Here is a 24832-nt window from a genome sequence, read left to right on the forward strand (position 1 = left end):
ATGAAAAAAAATGTGTACGAGCATATAAAATATATTTGTAAAGCAAACGGTGTATCTTGTAAATTTCTCAATTCTTAAACATGTTCTATAATTGTCGTTGTCAAATATCGGTGCCAACAACTCCCTAAAATAATCTTTTAGCTATTTTAACTTAATTTTGGCTAAAATAATATATGTAAGTTGGTCTAATCTAAACTTAAATTTTCATCTCACAACAAACCAACTGACCATCAATATGCGACCAAGTTATCACAATAGTTACACTTGTCACAAGTCTAGAAGAAGACTTTGAGAATGAAAAATAATGTTATCGTTTCATACATAACTAATGAAAAGTTACAGGGAAGAAGACTTTGAAGACTTTGTGTTTCAAGTGGCTCATGAATTGAATTAGCATGCCATTTGGTTAAATAATAATATTTTTTTTTTAGAAAGACAATAAGGTTAATTGGTTGGAGAAATTCCCATCTCCAATTTGCAATCTTTATCATTTTCAACCTCACTAGTAATAAAATTTATTCCCAACAAAAAAAAATTAATCGTATAGTATTTGTATAAAATTTCATTGATTTTTTAAAAAAAATCATATAATTGGCCCCCTCGACTATTTTTTTACATTTTGGCCCCTTGAGTGATTGGTCTGCCTCCATCCTGAAAAGATACCATTTAAAAAAAATGAAAAGATAATATCTTTTGTTGGTGAGCTTTATAATACTTCTTCCAAAACCCAGTTCAACAAATAAGAATGAGGTCAATTCAACTTCAATCTCCTTTGTTTTCTCCACATTGTAATCCAAACCAGCGAAAGCAGCTCAAATCACCAAAACTTTCGATATGGTTGTCTAGCAATGAGGGCGCTAGGCTGGGTACTTTACAGACGCTAATGTTTCGTCATTTACTTAAAGTTCGAACCAAGGCTGTCATGCACAGTACCAGTGGTAGTAGTAGTCCCATTGTTCTTAGTTTCCCTTCTCCTGCCAAGTCCGTGGACCCAGCAACATTCCTTCAGATCAGGTCAGTTTGCTTTCCTTAAAAACACTCTTTTCTTTTTTTGGTGGCTACTTTAACCGGTTTTGACACTTTTGTTCTTTGGTTTTTCTCTTCTGGGCTCCGTAAAACAGTGTTTTATTGCTGATTTTATATTGGCTATCAAACTTCGTTGTGCCAGATCTTATCTCCAAATATTTCCAATTTGATAAGGTGACGGAAAATGAGAAGCAAAGTGATGATAATGGTGATGATGATGTTTAAGAGTGAAATTATAAGAACAAGATTAATGAATAAAGCTGTCATGCCAATGAAACAGGGCAACAAGACATGAGAACGGTGTGGCTCTACGTTACTTTTTATTTTCTTTAGATCTTATTTATGCTTGGGTTGAAAGAGTAAAATTGGCAAACTCCACATTCCAGAACCAGATTTTGTGAAGACCATATTCGAAGATATTAAGTAAATTATTGTGCTCAAATGTGGTGTGTTTCAATTCCAGAAATCCAAAAGAAAAAGAAAAAAAAAACTACTTTTCTTTTCATTTCATCTGTAGTCGAAGCAATAAATTCATTCACATATTGCAAGTAATAAACCCCAGCTGGCCCTTCTTCTTTTCCTGATTAATTTACAATTAATTGCCAGCAAAACCAATCACGATATAACCTAATTAAGAACCAAAAAAAAACGGGTGTATCTAAACTCTAAATCACTGTCCAATCATTTTCATCTAAAGTAGTAAGCTTTTCAGCAGGGGACATGCTTCCAGGCTTAGGAGGTCTTTTCGAAAATAACGATGACTTTCCATCAAAGAAACTTGAAAAGGGTTGACCGCTTGCCCGGTTATCGTCGGAGTTCTTGTGTTCTTTTGAAGCTGGTTTCCTTAAGTTCCTATCTTTGCCACCAAAGTTAAGATTTAGCCTCTTAAACAGTCGTTTTTATTCACCAGCAGGACTAGGAGTATCTTCTGCCAGCCTCACTGTCTTTAGTACTTCCTCAGGATTTTGTAACATTCTCTCCACTGTTTCATATACCTGTACCATAAGTCAGACAAAAGTTAACAATATAATCATTTTGCTCACTATGAACCCAATGGAGAAATGCAACAAAGATATTATTTCCAATGAACCCGAAATGGAAGTTGCAGAAATGGAAATGTCAACATATTATAGTACCAAGTCTTCACATCAAATTTTAATGTCACTACTATCAATCAATTCTAAGCTTATGAGATTTACCTGGCAAAGATCATCGATTTTCTCACTCAAAGTGCAGGATTGGCAAGCAGCAGTTGTGTAGTCTTTGCATTCATAAAACAGCTTTGACAAATCACTGTTAGTAGGTAGAGAAGTCTCCGCAATAACAAAGCCTAAACCCAGCTGCTTGTTACACAACAACACGTTGTTAGTAACAGACTACTGTTGACAAAATTTAAAATCTCAAACACACAAATAGAAAATGAAGAAAAAATCCTGAGGAAAATATTTATAGTGAGGAATTTGTCATTAAACTTGCAATTCGCAATATCTCTACCAAGAATACTGCTTCAAGTCCCATTTTGTATTAATCCCATTCATAAAAGGTTTTTGAGGACTTTAAGAGCCCTGACTTAACTTTGGCAATGGTTTAGCACATTTAAAAGAAAATTAAGGCAGAAATGGAAATGGAGATGGGGATGATAAATAACACTGAACGGGGTCAGATGGTGAACAAATCATATAGTTGGAGTCAGATCACACAATTGAAATATAAATAAAATGAAGCCAGGGCTACAAATTTCTATTAGCGTCTAAAATCATGACCCTGACTGGTTGTCATGTCAAAACTATTGTTTATTAGAGGACTTTGTCTCTCAAAATACATCATCAAAACCTAATTTTTTCTATTTTACCCAACAATTTTTACATTATATCCTATATTTTCTTTTACATCATTTAAATATTATTTATTAATTAAAATAAAAAAAAATTGAAAAAAAAAAATAATAATAATAATAAAATAACTAATGGGAGAGAGAAAGGGAAAAATAGATAAAAAAAGTATTAAAAAATATATTTAATGAAGCTTTAAAAGCTTAGCTACATTTGGTAAAAAATATATTGGTGTTAGAGCCTATCTATTATAGCTAAATCTTTAGAGCACCCAATGGAGATGAATTTTAATCCTTAACTATTTACTTTTACATATTTGCTAGTTTAGAGCATCTATTAGGAATGCTCTTATGTCTCAGATAAAGAGATGAGAAAATAAACTGGCAAGTGAAGTTGATTAACACTGATTTCTCAGCAAATTAGAATTTGAACACTATCAGCAGAGCTTCCAGCCTTCACACTTCCCAAGTAAAAGGAAAGAAAACAAAAAGGATTTTAGCCAGATATACCGTATAACTTTTTAGAACAAATCCCAGTATTTATTTCTTTATTCAATTAACACAAGAACAATTAGCAGTTTACACAAATTCACTATCTAATTTACTATGATCAAAACTCATCAAAATGACAGCATCTAGCATTTGATATGATAGATAATCAACTTACCAAAGATATAAACAATTGCTCAAAAAGCTCTAAAGGTGGAATTTCCTCCAAACTGTCCAGAATACCTTCCCTACAGGATCAATAGCTTAGATTATTATGATAAATGAAAACCAATAATAAATCAAAGTGGAAACATCGATTATTGCAACTCACACTGCCAAATCCTCATCAAACAAGGGTGTTTGTTTAACTGCTGGAACTGGCTTTGATGTTTCCCACAGCTCACGCCATAAATTACCTATTATATAAGCACAAACATTGTTCAGGCAAATTTCACACAACATTTCTTTGCATCAGCATGCTAATTTGTTTCTTAAAAAGGTTTCCGTTTACTAGACAATGTGGAATGGCTCAAAAGATTAAGATTCCCCGTCTAATAAAGAAAACATGGGAACATTTTTGGCATACCTATTAAGCAGTTAAGGTTGTTAATTTTTTTGACGATGAGATATTGTTATAATTAGAATCAACCCTTTAAACCTATTATCGGTCTGAACGAAAATAGGACATTAAATCAAAGAGTTTAGTTTAAATAACTCCTCACACATTTGATCAGATTCAAAACTTTCGTATAAAAGAATTGATTATATATCAGACTAGGCCCTCTGTTGAAGTCTTCACACACTACTCTATGCACATAAATATATATTCTGTTTTTGCTAAAGACTAAAGCTCTTCATCAAGAACCCCAAGTTTTATCCAAGAATTCTTTAAAAATGGTACGAGAGTTAATTCATAATCATGTAAACCTCATATATTTTTTTTTTTAAATGTGAACCTTGTATAATTGTACGTATGCATGTTTTATACCTTCTTTCTGCATTCGACTACTTAATTGACCTCTCATAGACAATATGTCGCCATCATCAGAAGGGCCTTTGCCTTCATTAATTGGCTCAGCTTCTGTCCAATCAGGAGGAGAGTGCCACCTAACAAAATCTTCCAAAATACAACCAGGATTCGCGGCCTAGCAAATCAAATTAAAAGAAATTAGTTCAAATATACAAATAGGCAAATATATGAGATTCAAAGCATATTTATTATAAACTCAACCTTGAAAGCCTGCATGTCAGAGAGAAGTTGAGAACACCCAGCACCAACACTGATCATTAAATAAATGGTGATTATTAGAACAGATCTATATTGATTAAGACACAAACACACTCAGATATATATATATACACACACACACGTTACACAAACACCCACAAATAAAATTGGTATACGAGATGGAGAAACTGGCAAATAAATTTTACAAAGAGACTACTCTTGTTTATTGAATAAATACACGGCACCAGCATCATGTATTGTTGGAATGTTTTATCAGGTAACACGGGATTAGCATACCCAAGAACCTCATATCATAATAGTTATAACAAGTATAAAAAGTTTCCAATATCTAATAGCAATATGATACATATGGTAGCTATTAAGTGAAAACAAATTAAATTATTTTAGAGTGCCTCAAATACTAACCTTCCAGTTCGAAGCACAAACTCCTCTGTTTCTTTGATAAGATCTTCAGTCAGCAAAGGTCCTTCCTGCAGGTAAGGTTGCAGAAAATCTCAATAATAGGAGTAAGCACAAATAGTATCATTTTTTCTTTAAACTAAGCTCTTTGCAATCCTACAATATTTGAGGACCAAGAAACCACAACAATTGCTATGTAAGTACCCCAAGAGGGACTCGAACCTCAGACCTTGTGAGAGCAAACCACATGCAAACCTTAGGTGCACAAATAGTATCATTTGAGTATAGATCATTAGTCCAACCTGGGTTATAGGAGAGTACACAGGTTCTCCAGTTTCCAGCATTGTTAGATCTCCCATTGGGTGATCAGCACCAAGTCGGAGAACAAGTTCCCCAGTATTTATTCTAGCATATAATATGGAACTTGCATGAACATATTTGAACATAGTTAAATCTTCTTCATTTATATTGCCTTCCTTAAGGACAAAGTCTAATGATTGAGAGGCAATTTCTCGACGTCTTTTCCGTGAAACACAGCAATTAATCACTTGCAGCTGCTGGAACAGAAGACAAGAATTTAGATCTGGAATACCATCCAGAGGGATGCCAGGTATACATTGCTCCTCAGACCAAAGTCTTCTCAGCTGCATCCACAAAAAACAGTAAGAATCTATTGTTAAACCAGAAATAAATTATAAAGAAAATGAAGTGTGCATGACAATATATATTCATAAAGATGTTACTTGGCACTTGACAAGAGAATACCATAATAAAAAATTTAAGGGTGTGTTTGGAAATAACTGGGTAATTACTAGGTAAATAATTACATACATGAGTAATTACACTATATTTTAAAATACAGAATGTGTTTAGATGTTAAGTGGTAATTACTTATAAATTCTTATTGTCATGTTTGTCAAACAAATTAGTAATCACACAGAAAAATAACATTATGTAATAAATACGTTTTAAAATTGATAGTAATTAGTAATGACAATGTAATTTCATCCAATTCTCATGGGGCTATGAGAATTGGAGAGTGTAATTGAGACCCCTCAATTACCTCTAATTACACAGTACTATGTAATTACATGGTCAGAAAAACACGCAAAATCAAATAATTACTCTGAATTACGCCAGTTTTAACTACTGGGTGGCTTTCCAAACCACCCTAAGGAACTCATTGTCAAAGTTGTCCAAGTTTCTTTAATATAACACACAATAATTTTATTAGAAATGATGAGTTACAGAAATGTCCAGCTATGCGTGCTAACAAATTCACCAATATAGAGAAATATACTTCATAAAAAAAAAGTGGTACAGATTGAATAATAAACATAAAGAGCTATAATAAGGTAAGATTTAAGATTTCTATTTTTTTTAAAAAGAAACTTCTTTATATTAATAATAGTGAAAATACAAAGGTAAGAGATCAGGGGCAGATCTCAAAAAGCTAAATTATAACTTAAGAGCATAAAATCAAAGCACAGTAAAAAAAAATGTAAGGCTAAGGTTCTAATTAAAAAATTAAGATTTCTAATATAACAGTAATAAAGAGTTTATCTAACTCAAATTTGTAATAAATGACTTACTTCAGCAACAACTCTGCACCAAAATAATGCCATCTTTCGCAGGGTTCTGAAGCTCCCAATAACTTCAGCTACCTTTACAATGAAGCTTTCAGGAGGTGCACCATGAATATCTCTTGGAAAAGATGTCATAGTAATTGCATCTGAGCAAGATCTAATATTCCGTTTGAGAAACAGTGCATCTGTAAACATCTTGCAGATATTAAAATATAAATGAAACATCACATAATAAGTGATAAATTAGACCAAAAAGCTCTATCCAACAAAATATTCTCAAAGATCCTGTTACCAAAAATATGCTTACCTCCATCAAACAGTGATCGAATTAAAGACAGCACCTTCTCATTGTTACCAAACTCAAATGTAAGCTTGTCCTCTTTTTCACGAAGTACTAGAGATTTCACTGCTGAAAGACTCAGACCCGATCTCTCTCTGACAGGTGAAAAACCTCCAGATGAAGCCAAGAAATCTTTCATTGACTTGGACTTCTTTCCCGTCCTGGATGATGATACCAAATTGACAGGAAAAAAATTAGTATCATCATCAAAACTCTGGAAATATAAATTCATGCATCCTGCTATTTAAGCATCAGGAATACAATTATTAACATGTCAATTACAATGAATTCAACTGCCAAGTTGTGTAACATATTAACATTAAAAAGGTTATCAAAATATCAGCTAATTTAAATAGCTGAATACTAAAATTTCTGGAATAAATTTCGAACAAAGGAAACCAGAGTAGAAGGTCTTGATTAAGGGTTGAATATAAACTCAAAGGTGGTGAACTAATAAATCTTCTTACACAACCTGACTACAACCGAAATCTTACATGTTAATTGAAGAAAGAAAACATATAGAAATAAAATCCAGTGGCAATTGTAAGATGCCAAGAATAAAAACTTACTCAACAGCAATAGCCAATTGTTTTACAGTAGAGAGTGGAGGAATAAGCCCAAGGTTTGCAGCACTTAATCCTTCTGCTGAGGGAATTGTCTCGGCAGCCTAAAGATATCAAATCTCATTTATCATTGAAACTAAAAATCTTAATAATGAAGCAAATGGACAACACAGTCTATACTTCAAACTACATTTCCAGCAGTGATACACATTGAGACAGTCATTCATCTGAAAATAGACAGCCCAGATTCATCTAACGCATTAAAGGGCACAGTAGTACAATTTTTTTCCAGTCACGATTAATCAAGCAAATTCGCTAAAAGATTAATCATCGTTACCTTGTCTCAAAGTTTTGACTACTAAAACTAATTTTAACTCGTTTAAACATCAATGTTTTCTCACATAAAATAGTACCGCTTAGTACATTATTTTCATTCCAAATAAGATTACACTAATAATATTTTTATTAAATTTGTCATATAATATTAAGAGATAACCTTATATAGACAATTTACACAGGAATTCAATTGCAAATCAAAATATGTAAAAAATTGGTTGACATCTCTCACCTTCAATTCTAGATCATTTTTCATATTAAGCATATACAAATTCTCATCGTAGAAAGGAACCATGGTTGAATGTTTAGGTTTCTCAGTATCTTCGACTCCTTTTCTTCCAATTCTAATGTTTCGAAACCTATCCTGCCAATCCTGTTTCGTCTTAATGGGCGCTGGCCTCCACTTCAACTGCTTGAATTCAGTAAAATTAAGAACCAAAATAATAAAATTAATCACACTTAAAATCCAGGAAAGAAAAAACAGTAAAACTCTTTAATTGCTTATAAATCATAATGTGTTGTAATGTATCAAACACAATGTACATGTATGTACTGTATGATATGATAATTGCCCGTTCAATTTTTTTTTTTTTTTTGGTTTCTCCAAAATTAATCTTTCTTTTTTACAGTTTATTTTATTCCATAAACGGGACCAAAAAAGCACAGAAACTATTAAATCAAACCACACCTTGTGTCATTTTTATCCAACATTTCCAAATTTCAGAAAATTAAGCAAATCAATACCACGTATATAAATATATATATATATATATATATATATAGATAGATAGATATATAACACACCTTTGACTCTCCCTCGCTAATTGGAGATTCATCCTCTGTTACTTTGATCAAATTCTTGGGGGATTGCCTATCCAAATCTTAACAAATTAAACGATCAGATAAACATTCATTTCAATATTAAGTATATATATATATATAAAAAAAAAATAGGAGTCATGGAAAGTAAAACGGAAGTCTGACGCAGTAAAATAATAGTAAAGGGGGAAAGAATTTGAGCGAAGGAGATTAAAAATTGAAAGATTTTGAGAGAGAGAGAGAGATTATCGCACACCACGATCGGACTTGAGGTCAGAGAAAACTCGCTCCGCTTTGGCAGCCGCGGAATGTAAGGCAGTCCTCGCTTTCGATACAAAGGAATTAGGCGCCTCCATTATCTTAAACACACGGTCTGCGCAGGTTATGGCTGCTTTGGCCTTTCACCCCAAATCCACGAGCCACCACTCCACCATTAATGATGACATGTTTTCACGCAGAGAGGAAGAGAGATCATATAGCTGGACTTAGGGGAAGACAACTTATAAAAAAGAGTTTTTCCTCTTTTTTCTTTTTGTTTTTCAAAATAAATTTAGATTATTTGCTAAAAAAAATTAAATTATTATAAAAAAATAAATAAGTAAATTTAAATAATTAGTATAAGAGAGAAAAGGATAAGAACTATTCGAAGAATTATGGATTTAAACGTGGAGACAGATAAGAATGGAATCATTAAATATGCTTTTGAAAATGTAATTTATAATATATTTTTTTGAATTTCTTTTTAAATATGTTAGTTTACTCAAATTTGTGACCAAAGATGAATCAGGCAAATGTGCACAATGGTTTCGAATTGAATCAGCCATTATTTGAATAATTCTAATTACCAATTCATCCTTAACAAACAATAAACTAAAAGTTGAAATAATAGTGCTGTATATATATAGGAAAAAAAAATACTCTTCCAACTAATAAAATAAATTCAAATATTTATGTCGTGCCCCAACTCCCTCCAATATATTCTCCTTTTATATCTTCCTTGTTAATTAATCAATATATTTTTATGTTTAGATTTTTTTTCTTAGAAAATGTAACATAAAATCTAAATGAATATATCTCTTCTATATAACAACAGTGTACATAACAAAAATTATTGGTTTTAACAGTAGATTTTTTAAATATTTAAACTTAAATAAAATAAAATAAATAATTAAAAAATTAAAATAAAATATTTTTGAGATATTTTACAATGATAATTATTTAAAAATAATAATAATTAAAAAAATTAAAATAAAATATTTTTGAGATATTTTATAATGATAACTATTTAAAAATAATAAATAATTAAACAAATTAAAATATGATATTTTTTTATATTTTACAATGATAATTATTTAAAAATAATAAATAATTAAACAAATTTAAATATGATATGTTTGAGATGTTTTACAATAATAATTATTTTAAAATAATAAAATCATACGTTTTATAATTTAAATAAATTTTAATTAAACTTAAACTCACTTATTAGAATAATATCATATTAAACATATAATATAATCTACTGTCAATTAGCAATAAATTATTTTTAAAAAAAAAACTAGCAAGAAACTTAAATTTAAATTAACGTATAATATTTAATATTACATCAAACATATAATATATAATATCTTGTTATGGCTCTCAAATTCAAAAATTAGAACAAACATAAATTTAAACAAAAGTAAATAAATTATTTAATTAAAATAGGATATTTATTTGAAATTTATATGATATTAATATAAATTTAATAAAAATAATTAATAAATTCTATAAATAAAACTAAGAAAACGTGCAAATTACACGTTGTTTGTATCTAATATATATATATATCTTTGGGTAGATAAGAGAAATTGTTGGTTTTAACATTTTTTTATTTTTTTTTAATGATGACTTTAACAGAATATTCATATATTTAACCGAATATTTTTATATTTAACAGTGGATTATAAATATCACTTAAACTTAAATAAAATAAAATAAATAATTAAAAAAATTAAAATATGATATTTTTGTGATATTTTATAATGATAATTATTTAAAAATAATAAATAATTAATTAAACAAATTAAAATTGGATATTTTTGAGATATTATGCAATGATAGTTATTTAAAAATAATAAAATCATATACTTGATAACTTAAATAAAATTTAATTAAACTTAAACTCATGTATTAGAATAATATCATAATTCAAAAACTAGAACAAACATAAACTTAAACAAAAATAAATAAATAAATTATTTAATTAAAATAGGATATTTATTTAAAATTTATATCACATTAATATAAATTTAATAAAAATAATTAATAGTTTTTTTTTAATAAAACTAAGCAAAACGTTGCTTGTATGTATCTAGTCTATATCTATATATATAAAGGAGAGCTTCAAGGATATTACGTGGCACTCTAAAATCTCTTCAAACCACTCTTTCTATTTTCTCATTTAATCTAATTTTTTTATTCATTTTCTATTTTCTAAAATATCTTAACAATTAAAAATATCAATATATATACATATTAATTTGATTAAAAATTTATTTAGTTAAATATCTTAACTACTTATTTATTGGTATATATATATAAAGGAGAGCTTCAAGGATATTACGTGGCACTCTAAAATCTCTTCAAACCACTCTTTCTATTTTCTCATTTAATCTAATTTTTTTATTCATTTTCTATTTTCTAAAATATCTTAACAATTGAAAATATCAATATATATACATATTAATTTGATTAAAAATTTATTTAGTTAAATATCTTAACTACTTATTTATTGAAAAATACTAAAAAAATTAATTAAAAATTACGTAATAATTTTCGATTATCTATATATCTATTTTTCTTATTATATTATAATTATGTTTTTTTATTCCAAAGTGAATAGTTTTACAAAATATTTATATCTATATCTATATATAAATGAGAAGGTGGCATCCTATATTTTTTACAATCTATTTTTACTATTTTGTGAGAATTTTATATTGTGTCCAAAAAAAATATACATACATATATACGTACATCAACCCTTCAACAAATGTAACAGAATTAACCAAATTAATACACATACTTATAAATACATTGATTCTAATATAGTCATACGTAACAGTAGTTATCCAATAATAATAGCATGAAAGAGATATCAATGAGAATGGTCACATATGGTTTAACTAAATAGTTATCACAATTAGATTTTATTATATTATTATATCATTTTATAATTAACATTTTACAATCTAAAGTATCTAATTTTTTATTTTCTTTAATATTTTATTAATTTTTTCAGTTTTAACCCATAAAAGTATGTCGTTACAAATAATATGTTGTTTTTGCAGGCAGTTCTCTTCCTTAGAAAGAGAACTACCTTGATATTGGTAAGAACATATAATACCTGAATATTAATGAGAATTAAAATTTATTATCGGGTGTTGAATCGCTTGATGCTGTCATTTTTATTTAAAATTCTAATTATTATTATTTTCACTAAATAAGAAAGTAAACTCTGAGTATATCAATTTACACTGTATATATGAATTTTAAAGAACTCACGTACCAAATTTTTAATTTTTCTTTTCGCTATGTAATTCAGTAAATATTAAATCTATATCTTTATATCTATATCTATATATAAATGAGAGTTTCAAGGAGATTATGTGAGACTCTAAAATTTATTCAAAGCACTCTTTCTATTTTCTCATTTAATCTAATTTTTATTCATTTTCTATTTTCTAAAATATCTTAACAATTAAAAATATTAATATATATACATATTAATTTAATTTACGTAAATATCCTAACTACTTAATCATTGAAAAATACTAAAAAAAATTAATTAAAAATTACATAATAGTTTTCGGTTCTCTATATATTTATTTTTCTGATTATATTATAATTATGTTTTTTATTCAAAAGTGAATAGTTTTACAAAATATTATAATTATTATCATCAATCATCAACATTTATAATTGTATTTTTCTCTTATTTGATATTTTACTAAACTTGTGAAAATAAGATATTACTAATGGCATTCTTTGGATTTGTGATTTGTTTTCACTATAATAAATAAATATTTTATAGATTGTAATTTTAGTGGACATTCCCGCAGCAACAAAAGATGCGGAGGTTGATGTGAAACACGAAAAATTCTTTTTAGAAATAAGGAACACATTATGAATGAAAAATAATATTACTAAAAATAAAATAATGCACAACAACAAAAATAATAAATGTTTATTTAAATTATTTATGTTTTTTTTAATTTAAATGTAATAGTTTTACAAAAATATATATTAACAACATGTTGTTATACCCAGATTTCGAGCCATAGTAAATATGACCTCGAAAGCTGAGTTCGCAATAAATGGTCTCGTGAGGATTAGAGTGATCTAGGATTGTAAGTCGAGCCTGCAAAGTATGATGTATGATCTCGAATGCGGTGATCTCGAAATGATCTCGATCTCGAAAGGTAGCTCCGAGAACACCTTCATCCTCAGGAACTTCGGAGCATGGGTCTTGAGCTCGATGTCCCATCTCGACAGCAACGTTAGCTCGGTGGGATGTCAGTGGCTCGCATAGTGACATGAGACCAGAAATGCTGGAGCCTTGAAGATACGCTATAACCACCTTGAATATCTACAAGTATTATAACTATGAGATGTAGTCCTCATTAATTGATGTAAATCCCCAAGAATTGTGGGATATTATTTAATACAGTTATACGCCCCCTGATCTTTGGGGGACGTTTCCTTTTATATCTGATTATTGGCATTTAAAGCCATTTATTTTTATTCACAAAAGAGTAACTACCCAAAATATGTGGGATAGTATTCTGCATCCTTCTCTATAAATAGAGAGGTCATGCACCATTGTAAAGGACCAAAATTCTGATCCTTGAGAGAAAACTCTGGAGAATTCATGCTAAAGAATTGTTCAGAGATAATCTTGAGATTAATAACAGAGACTCGTGGACTAGGCAGATTTAACTGCTGAACCACGTAAAAAACCGTGTGTTTGATTCGTTTGTTTCTTTTGGCCATTGTCTTTAATTGTTTACGTGCTCTCTTCTTTTATCTATTGACGAAAAAACGGCGTCAACACATGTATAATTTAATTTAAATTTGATTTATTTCAACGATGTATATTTTGAATTTAAATTTGATTAGATATTTCATTACAACAACTATTTAATTAAATTATAAATATAAGTAAACAATATTTTTTTCTCATTTTTTATATTACTTTTTTAATTTATAGCTATTAATTTATTAAGGAATTTTTTTTATCTATTTTGTCTGTTCTCTTTTTTCTCATTTTTATTTTAATAAAAATTATAATAGATAAAAATATCTACATATAATAATAATAATAATAAAATCTATCTATTTATATTTTAACTTTTTGACAAAATACAGGATCCAAATATTAACTTTTAACAATAAAATATTCAAACGGGTAATCAACCAAATTATACGTTGTTCAAAATAATCTATTTTTACATTCTTATTTTTTAATTTTTGACAAAACACAAGGTCCACAAGTTAATTTAAAAAAAAATTAATGGTCAAAATTGATAAACAACTAAAATACAAGGTTCAAAATATTTGTTTCTAAAATACAAGTCAAAGGAGCACTGCTTTCAACAGTGTCTGAAAATAGCATTATATTAATGTGGAACCCATGAAAAAAAGATTTCTTTGAATTTCCCGCTCTTTTTTCAGCTTGAGCTGGAGCCATGGCAGGAAGACCGAGATTGAAGAAGAAATCGCCTGGGAAGAAGAAGAAGGGGCCATCTTCTACGGATCCAGTCCTCAAAGTCAAATCTATGGCAAGCATCCTAGGAGTGGAGGCAATGGTGTTTGAGGGAGAAGAGGTTTCTGAGCGAAATCGACTGGAAGACGAAGTTGGATTGCAGAAATCGTCTACTCAATCTATGGATGAAGTGGTGATGGAGCAAGTTGATGGGACTAATCCGATTTCACAATTGATGAGTGATACAGATATGAATCCGGATGGAGAGGTTCGGCGATCCTTGGTGAAACAAACTCTTACTAATTGGCTGGGGGTCCTAAAAGGCGACTTGGGGAAGAACGAGCAGTCAGGTACATCCAAAGCTTATTCCGCTCCTCATATTGAGACTAACTGTGTTAAAATAGAAGCGGAAGACATTGAAGATGAGATTCAATACTGGCAATCCGCTTTGGTTTGCTATGTTCTGGGAGCAAACCCTCCGTTTTCAGTAATGGAAGGTTATTTTCGCAGAATCTGGAGAGATAAGGGACTTGACAAACTAGCTCTATTAGCTCCAGGGGTGTTCATTGTCAGATTTACATCGATGGAGCAGAGGGATGGAATAGTGAATGGGGGATATCAGTTTTTTGATCGGAAACCGCTCATCATGAAAAGCTGGGACCCTCACTCAAAGTTTACTAAAGAAACAGTTATGTCGATTCCGATTTGGGCGCAATTAAGTAATCTAGAGTTGAAGTACTGGGGTGAGAGGTCCATGGCTAAGATTGTTAGCTCATTTGGGAAAATGGTTAAACAAGACAGAGCAACTCAGGCTAGAGAAAAGCTACAATATGCCAGAGTCTTAGTTGAAGTGAACCTCACAAAAGATTTACCAGACCAAATCCAGTTTGAAGATGAAAATGGGGAATTTGTATATGTTGGAGTGCAGTATGACTGGAAACCGGATCTATGTTTGCATTGCAAAGGCATAGGGCATAGGAAAGAAGTTTGTAAGAAGAGGCCGAATACAGGAGAGTCATCAAAAGTTTGGCAAGAGAAGAAAACTGGTCCTTCTACTCAGCCTTCTGTGACCACACCAGATACGAATTTGCAGCAGGAACTAGTCAAGAAGAATGGAGTGGGGTCTGTATCTATTATTGGGAAAACAGGGAATGGGAATAAGGCTAAGGAGGTACTAGAGAAGAACTCATTTCAGGTTCTAGGTCAGTACACAGATGCTGAAGTTACAGTGGGAGAAACACTGCAAGGAATGAGGGCCAATATGAGTGGAGGGGGAGAACCTCCATTCATCAATGGATAGGCTATTTGGTTGGAATGTTAGGGGGCTTAACAATACCAATAAACAAAGGGAGGTCATGAAAATGATCTCTAACAAAAGAATTGGTTTTGTTAGCCTTCTAGAAACAAGGGTAAAGGCTCCTAACATGGGAACTTTATACCTTAATATGTTTAGGGGCTGGTGCTTTACTACTAATTTAATGCAGCATCCTAATGGGAGAATAGTGGTTGCTTGGAATCCTTTGAGCTTTGATGTGGATATTAGAGGGAGTTCGAGTCAGTGGATGCATTTTGCAGTTAAGGCTAAAACTGGAATGCAAGTTGTTATTACAGTGGTTTATGCTGTGAATGATAAAGTAGGTAGGGAGAGACTTTGGGAGGATTTGGAAAACATGTCTAATAGTGTTTCTGATCCTTGGATAGTGATGGGTGACTTCAATGCAGTGTTATCACCAGAAGACCGATTCCCTTATCATGGTAATGGTTCTGAACTGTTGCCTTTTCAGCACTGTGTTGAGCATTGCAAATTATCAGATATGAAATTTTCTGGCACGTTTTATACTTGGAACAATAAACAAGGGGGCAAAGATAGGGTTTATGCTAAACTTGACCGAGTTTTGGTCAATGAGAAGTGGATAAGGAAGTTTCAGAATGCTGAGGTTCTCTTTTTTCCTGAGGGTACTATGGACCATAGTCCTTTTATGGTCAATTTTAGTTCTCTGCCTGAGAATAAAAAACCATTCAGATATTTCAACTTTTGGAGCAATTTAGAGGGTTTTCTTAGGACAGTTGATGAGTCTTGGAGAAAGGATGTGCAGGGGACTCCAATGTATATGCTGGTTACCAAGATGAAAAGGCTGAGATTTGATTTGAAAAAGCTTAATAGAGAAGGGAAAGGAGATGTGTTTATGCAAGATACAATGACACATAAGTTGATGATTGATGTTCAAGATAAGCTGCAATGTGATCCGGGTAATATTCAACTGATAGATGAGGAGATTGCTAGAAGGAAAGAGTATCAGTGGGCTCATAACAATTTGGTTCAGTTTCTTAAGCAAAAGGTAAAGGAAGATTGGCTGAAACTTGGTGATGAGAATACTAAGGTTTTCCATAACAGTATTCGGAATAGGCATATGCAGAATGCCATTTATTCGATTTGGGATATGAAGGGGAGGTGGCATGATACTCATGAAGAGGTTCACGATGCTTTTTATGCCTATTATGAAGATTTACTTGGTACAGCAATGAGTCACAGAAAGAGAGTGTTAGTTTCAATAGTTCAAACAGGTCCCTTGATTTCGAACCAGCAGGCTGTCTTCTTGTTAAAAGATTATACAGTAGAGGATGTTAAGGCTGCTCTTTTCTCGATTCCTGATGAGAAGGCCCCTGGTCCTGATGGGTACAATAGTGGTTTTTTTAAACAAACTTGGAACATCACAGGTGATGAGCTTTCCCATGCTGTGCTTTCTTTCCTGCATACTGGGAAAATTCTAAAAGAAATTAATACCACTAATATTTCCCTTATTCCCAAATCAAGTTGCCCAATGAATGTTAGTGAGTATAGACCAATTGCTTGCTGCAATGTGGTCTACAAGATAGCTACCAAATTGATATGCTCTAGACTTAGAGAGGTGCTTCCTACCATTATTTCTGAGAACCAGAGTGGTTTTATTAAAGGGAGAAATATAGCTCATAACATCATGCTTTGTCAAGATCTTGTAAGGGGGTATGGAAGGAGGAACTCTAGGGCAGCATGCCTTTTCAAAATAGACCTGCAGAAAGCTTATGACACTCTAGATTGGCAGTTTTTACAAGAAATGTTGTTTGCTTTAAATTTCCCAGATCAGTTTGTCAAGTTGGTAATGAATTGTGTGACTACAGCCAGGTTCTCTCTTATGCTTAATGGGGTTCCATCGAGACTCATCATTGCTAGAAGAGGAGTTAGGCAAGGGGACCCGTTATCCCCGTTGTTGTTTGTGATTGGGATGGAGTATTTGTCTAGAATTTTAGCTAAAGTTGCTGAGCACCCTGATTTTCAGTACCATCCTAGATGTGGCAGCTTAAAATTGACTCATTTATGTTTTGCTGATGACTTATTGTTGTTTAGCAAGGGAGATTTCAAAGCTGCTTATTTGATTCTGAGAGGTCTCCAGCTTTTTTCGGATACTTCTGGTCTAAAGGCTAACACAGCAAAATCGGCCATTTATGGAGTGGGGCTTACAGAGGACTGTTGGCAGAGACTTTCTGAAGTTTCTGGTTTCCAGAGAAGTAAAATGCCATTCAAATATCTAGGGATGACCATTAGCAACAAAAGACTCTCCAAGGCTGATTGTGAGATTTTGGTGGACAAATTGGTGAGACGAATCCGTATTTGGAATACCAGAAATCTGTCTTATGCTGGGAGATGCATCCTAGTTAATTCGGTGTTATTGACAATCAATATTTACTGGTCTCAATTGATTGTCTTGCCTAGCTCAGTGGTTAGTAACATAAACCAAATTTGCCGAGCTTACTTATGGAGGAAAGGTGATAATGCAGAGGGTCAAGGGCGTGTCTCCTGGTTAGATATTTGCAAGCCTAAACAGAAAGGAGGGCTGGGGTTTAAGAATATTGGAATTTGGAATAAGTGTGCCATAGGAAAGCATATCTGGGCCATTGCCAAAAAGGAGGACAATCTGTGGGTGAAGTGGATTCATGCTGTTTATCTTAAGCAGGATGATTGGTGGGACTATGTAGCTCCCACTTCTAGCAGTTGGTACTGGAAGCAGCTGGTGCGGATTAAGAATGAGCTCAAGGTTATATTTTTGCAGGGAGGTTCCAGTTGGACTAGGTTCAACATTGCTCAAATGTATAAGCTGATGCAGTCTAATACAGAGGCCAGATGGAAGTATGCAGCGATCTGGGACAGGAATGGATACCCTAAGCATAAGTTTATTGCTTGGTTGGTGCTCAAACAGAGGATGCCGACTAGAGATAGATTGTATAGGTTTGGAATCTCTCAAGACATGCTGTGTCTCATTTGTGGCTGTTATCCTGAGAGTCATCATCATCTGTTTTTTGAATGTCAATTCAGTAAAAATTGTCTGAGGCCTATACTGTCGTGGTTAGGGATAGGTTCAAATAATTTTGATCTCTTTGGGTTGATGAATTGGATTCGTAGATGTAGACACTCTGCTTGCAGAAGGAGTGTTTACAGAAGCTCTATTTGTGCTTGCATTTACTTCATATGGAGAGCTAGGAATGCAGCTCTTTGGAAGCTTCAGGTGCCTATGGTTAGGAATATTATTCAGAATATTAAATACCAAATTGGTTATAGAGTTTCCTGGTGTACGGCCAAAAATATCGGAAAGGAAGATTTAAGATGGGTTAGTTTTCTTCAATGTAATTAAGTTGTTTGTTGTTAATGGTGGCGGTTGTAATTGATTGGTGATTGTATTTGTTGTGCATAATACAAAGATAGCTGATTTACCAAAAAAAAATGGTGTGAACCCTTATAGAAAACATAAATTATATATATTTATATAATTTACTTTTTATAAATAATTTTTAACCTTTTGAATAAATATATGATCCACATGTTAATTTTTAAAAATAAACAATCAAAATGAGTAATCGGCCAAAATATAGTGTTCAAATAATAGATTTATCTATTTCTATTTTAATATTTTGACAAAACTTGAGGTCTACAAGTTAATTTGTAAAAATAAAAGTTCTAATGGGTGATCGACTAAAATACAAGGTTCAAAATAGTGTGGACCCTTACAGAAAACAAAAATTATATAAATATATAATTTAATTTTCATAAGAAGTTTGAACATTTTAAATAAATACATGGTCCAAAGTTCATTTTAAAAAATATAGGGTCAAAACGGGTAATGAACAAAAATACAGTGTTCAAATAATCAATTTATCAATTCTAATTTTTATTATTTTGACAAAACACGATATCTAAAAGTTAATTTTTTAAAATAAAGACTTCAAACAGGTAATTGGCCAAAATAAATCTTACACAAAATATAAATTTTCTTATACATAATTTAGACTTTTTATAAAAAGAACTACGCAAAGCGTATAATAATAATAAATAAAAGTAAATGTACAACAAACTTTTTGAACTTTGTTTTCAGTACTTTAAAATTTGTCAGAATTTTTCAAAAATCTACAGGAGGTTCGCTATACAATAATAGTGAACACCATCATGAAATAAAAAATTATGGTCAATATGTCTTCACGTGTCTATATAAAGAACATGTAGTACGAGTATGGTCAAAATGAATCACCACCCCACAGTCTCCCAAAAAATATTTTAAAATATATATGTTTTAATAATTACAAAAGACTGCGCGGAGCGCGATTATATTTTCTAGTATGTATATAAAGGAGAGCACCAAGGAGATAATATGGCACTCTAAAAACTCTTCAAACCACTCTATTTATTTTCTCCTTTAATCTAATTTTTGTATTCATTTTATAGATTATCTAGTATATATATAAATGAGAGCACCAAGGAGATGATATGTCACTCTAAAAACTCTTCAAATTACTCTATATATTTTCTCCTTTAATCTATTTTTTTTATTCATTTTGTAGATTATAATAATAATAAATGTAATTTTTTAAATTTAAACGAGATATTTATAAGATATTATTATTTAAATATAGATAAATATTTCTTTGTAAATCTATATATATTCTAAACATTCTCTATTAATCTCACATTTTCCTCTACTCTAATTTCTTTTATTTTGTTTCTCTTCTTCTCCCTAAATTCTTTCAATTTCAATTTTCAATGAATTCCAATTCATATCTCTAAATTTGATTGATTTATATGTTAATGATAACACAATCATCTCAGGTATTTAATCAATTATTAATGTTTGTTAATCTTTAAAGTTTGGGTATTTATTCAATTATTAATGTTTGTTAATCTTTAAAGTTTTTATTTTAAATTATTGATCTTGATGTTTTAACATCTTCATCTTATTTTTCTATCATGTTTAAGATGTTATCGGGTATTTATGTTATGTGGTTGATATTAAGATTGTTGAAGGTGGTTGGGAAAAAAGAGACATCAAAGTTTTAACAAATTAGTAAGTATAAGTTAGTCGATAAATCTTCAAATAGATTTTGTAGCATTATTGATCGAAAGATTTTCCACCATCTCCAATGGTGTGGAAGTTATTGCAAGTTCTAATATATCTAGTATATATATAAAGGAGAGCGCCAATGAGATGATATGACACTCTAAAAAATCTTCAAACCACTCTATTTATTTTCTCCTTTAATCTAATTTTTTTTATTCATTTTATAGATTATAATAATAATAAATATAATTTTTTAAATTTAAATGAGATATTTATAAGATATTATTATTTAAATATAAATAAATATCTCTTTGTAAATCTATATATATATTCTAAACATTCTCTATTAATCTCATATCTTCCTCTACTCTAATTTCTTTTATTTTTGTTCTCTTCTTCTTCCTAAATTCTTTCAATTTCAATTTTCGTTGCGCAACATGCGTGATACTTGGCACAACTTTTCTTCACATGTGTCAGGCTTGTTGCAAAAGAAACAACATTCTGAATCCTTTTGTTGTTTCTTTTGGGCTGGACCCTTAGTAGCTTCATTCTCAGATTTCATTTTCTTGCCCTTATCCTTAGAGGCAGTGGCCAAGTGAGCACTTTCAGTCTTGTCCTTTTATAACCTTTCTTCCTCTTGCATACAGTGGGAAATGAGCTCATTGAGAGTCCATTTCTCCTTTTGACAGTTGTAACTAATTTTAAATTGGTTAAACTGTGTAGGAAGCGTTAACAAAACCATAACCACAAGCACATCATCAGAAAGCTCAATCTTAAGTGTCTTAAGCCTTGAGACAATACGATGCATTTCCATAATGTACTCCCTTACATTTCCTTGACCCTTATCATTTTTAGCAAAACGTTCCTCAATTTATTCAAGGAAATTCTTGGCCTTAGTAATCTCTTCGGCTTCTGGCCCCAAAAGGCTTCTGGGATGATGTATTTCATAATTATTAAACTCATGTGATTTGAACGATCCTACCTCTCAAAATCTGCTTTCTCATCATGGGTGCTTTCCTTAGTGAGAAGTGCAGGTTGTTCATCCCTTAATGCATGTCTAAATCCATGCATCCCAGAACTATAAGTAAGTTCCTTTTCCAATCCTTGAAATTGGTCCCATTAAGCATATGAATAGTGTTTACCCAAAAATTGGAGAATGCATTCTAGGAGAGCTAAGGGGAGTGGTCCTAGGAGACCCCAAGGAGGATGTGGTCCTAGGAGACCCCAAGGGTGTGGTCCTAAGAAACCCCAAGGGTGTGTTTGAGGTAAGCCTCCCAAGATTTCCTAAGTGTTGGCTCGAACGTGTCCAAGGTAAGTAGCTAAGGAGGAGGAGTCCCATGCAAGTCAAGAATGGGGACTTAGATTTTGCCAAGGAGAGCCTATACAATGTCCGATCGGACATGCTTGGGAGATGCTAAAGGAGAATGCTTTGAACTTGTCCAAGGTAAGGTGCCAAGGAGGTTGCCTCGGACCACCTTGGTCCGAGGAGAAGCCAAGGAGATTGGTTCAAGGAGGAACATGGCATGCTAGAGGAGAGTGTCATGTTAGAGGAGAGAAGTGCATGTCCTACCACCATGCACGTTCAACCCACAAAAACATATCCTACCACCATGCATGTCCTACCACCATGCACGTCCGACCAACACTTGCATGAGTGGTCAGTAGGAGGTGGATCAACTAGCTAGAGGAGACTAAGTCAAGATTCCCAGAGACAGCTTCAACAACATACGCGGGAATCTCTCATTCTTCCCACAAATGGGGGGTTTGTTACATTTCGAATTTTGAATGTTTCTTTGTAAAATAAATATAAGATGAATAATAAAATATCCCTATCGTAAAGGGATATCAGTTGAGGATCCCAGGCCTATAAATAGAGAGCTTATGGGATGAGAGAGGGGGGCTGAAGTTGCTTCTTTCTAGAGAGAGAAAATTGGGACTGTGTATTCTAGAGAGAGAAAATTGGGTCTGAGTATTCTAGAGAGAGAATTCTTGTATTTTTGCAATCTATATTGAAGAAACTCAGTTGGCTCAGTTCATCTGATCTTGAGTATAGATCTATAAATCACAACTCTAAGTGGATTAGGCTATTACCGACAATCGGGGCTGAACCACTATAAAAATCTCCTGTGTGTATTTACTTTTCTGGTTTAAACCGTTTGTGTCGTTTTTATTTCTCTTGAAGGCTTGTCGTATTTGACGTTCTCACGTCGTTGGCTAAAAACGCAGTCAACAAATAGTATTAATATTAGCAGATATTGAGGCAGCAGAAGATGAACTAGCTTAATATAGAACAAAACAAGCTCACATCAATATGCATAATCAAACAATAAATTCAAAAATTAGTTAATCTCATCTCAAGATACCAAGCACAACATTAATATTAAGTCTTTGGACAATAATATTAATTGTAAGCAATACTCTTGTTGTAGCAATCAAGCATTGATAATAAATGATGTCAAACACTAAGTCAATATTTGGACTAACATACTGCTTACACAAAATACCTTATAATTGTCACACATTTATCACCACAAGTGTGTATGAAATTCAACGAAATATTCACTTAACTTTGGATCAGTTAATATATGCATAAATTACAAACACACAAGCATCTTGATATTTTAAATAAATTAATTTACACAAAAGAGGTCACTTTGGCAACATATTGTTTCAATTAATCTATTCAAAATATTAGACATCCTTAAAAAAAAAATTTCCAAAACCAAAATTTAAATTTAATTGTTTCTTAAAAAATTATCAATCCTTAACTTTTTTTTTAATCAAATATAAACTAAATTAAAAAATCTGCACAAAAGTATCTAAATAAATATGGATATAAATACATATATATATATATAAAATAAAGATATTCTAACATCTTCATCTTATTTTTCTATCATGTTTAAGATGTTATTGGGTGTTATCCAGATTTCCGGATAGCGTTTAGATGGATAGCCTCGGGGAAGCAGAATTATCAAAGTCTTTCACGAAGGGTGACCAGGGCTCGCGGATGGACAGAAAGGCTTCACCTCTCCCGTTTAGTGTCTAGCACACTCTTTCAAGCAACCGCGACCCGGAAGCTCGTCAATTCTCCCGGACTCCCGAAGGGATATCCTTTGGGGAAGGTCCTTCCAGGAGAAGCTCTTCAAGTTACCTTCGCGGATACAGTTCCGTGCCTCGCACGGAAGAAGACCAGGCGGTCGAGTCACAGAGGAGGCATAGTTGGAATGATACTCACCTGACACAGGATCCCGCCTGACACGCCTGACAGGTCGAGGCCGCACACATCCCAGCACGCCTAAAAGTGCCTTTTCGCCTACTGTTCCGCAAACAGCCTGGAAAAGACGGCTGCCTTTTGACATTCCCCATATTTTCATGTAATTATACCTGCGTAGAGCCTGGTAGCCATGCTACTACGGTAATTGTATTCCCTATTTACGACTGGTGTAATTAAGACTCATGGGGGCAGAGTAAAACCTTAATCCAAAACCCTAGCTATAAAGACGTCCTCATTTTACAATAGGAGGGGAGGCCAACAGATTAAAGAGCAAGAACTCTGCCAAAATCTCTCTAGCTTCATCTTCTTCAATAGAACCCGAGAGAAACATTGTGAGTTTGTGAGGTTCTTGTACACCAGCCATTTTATTGTAATTCTCTACAAGTATAATAACATCGACTCGTGGACTAGGGCTCGTTAACGCCTGAACCACGTAAAAAACCTATTTGTCTATTTATATTTCTGCACTTCTACAGTTCTTATCTTTTTATTATTTTGTTTGTATTCGTTTCCGAAAAACTCGGTAAACATTGGGTGTTTATGTTGTGTGGTTGATATTGAGATTGTTGGGAAAAAAGAGACATCAAAGTGTTAACAAATTAGTAAAGTATAAGTTAGTCGATAAATCTTCAAATAGATTTTGTAGCATCATTAATCGAAAGATTTTCCACCATCTCCAATGGTGTGGAAGTTATTGCAAGTTCTAATATATTTATATTTTATTTAATTACTATTATTATTTAAAATGAATAAAAAATAGAAAAAATAATAAAATTGTATTGTACCCTAATCTTAGCACGAGTTCATTC

At 31.9% G+C, this 24832-nt stretch overlaps 2 protein-coding genes across 2 annotated transcripts; one reads left to right on the forward strand and one right to left on the reverse strand.

The window, feature by feature from the left end:
- The first annotated feature begins 644 nt into the window (after positions 1-644).
- Positions 645-1582, forward strand: LOC133782394 (uncharacterized). The gene is made up of 2 exons (XM_062221690.1): positions 645-1014; positions 1122-1582. Exons 1-2 carry the CDS (start codon positions 746-748, stop codon positions 1249-1251), a joined length of 399 nt encoding a protein of 132 aa, XP_062077674.1. The 5' UTR covers positions 645-745; the 3' UTR covers positions 1252-1582.
- Positions 1505-9152, reverse strand: LOC133782393 (uncharacterized). Its single transcript, XM_062221689.1, has 14 exons — positions 8895-9152; positions 8624-8700; positions 8052-8231; positions 7490-7587; positions 6888-7081; positions 6587-6765; positions 5297-5638; positions 5001-5065; positions 4578-4626; positions 4335-4491; positions 3678-3762; positions 3525-3594; positions 2226-2366; positions 1505-2021 (listed from the first exon to the last, which is right to left on the reverse strand). The coding sequence occupies exons 1-14, from the start codon at positions 8992-8994 to the stop codon at positions 1926-1928; spliced, it is 1833 nt and encodes a 610-aa protein (XP_062077673.1). The 5' UTR covers positions 8995-9152; the 3' UTR covers positions 1505-1925.
- Positions 9153-24832: the final 15680 nt, after the last annotated feature.

The sequence above is a fragment of the Humulus lupulus genome, chromosome 6 (assembly GCF_963169125.1).
Source record: "Humulus lupulus chromosome 6, drHumLupu1.1, whole genome shotgun sequence".
Taxonomy (NCBI): Eukaryota; Viridiplantae; Streptophyta; class Magnoliopsida; order Rosales; family Cannabaceae; genus Humulus; species Humulus lupulus.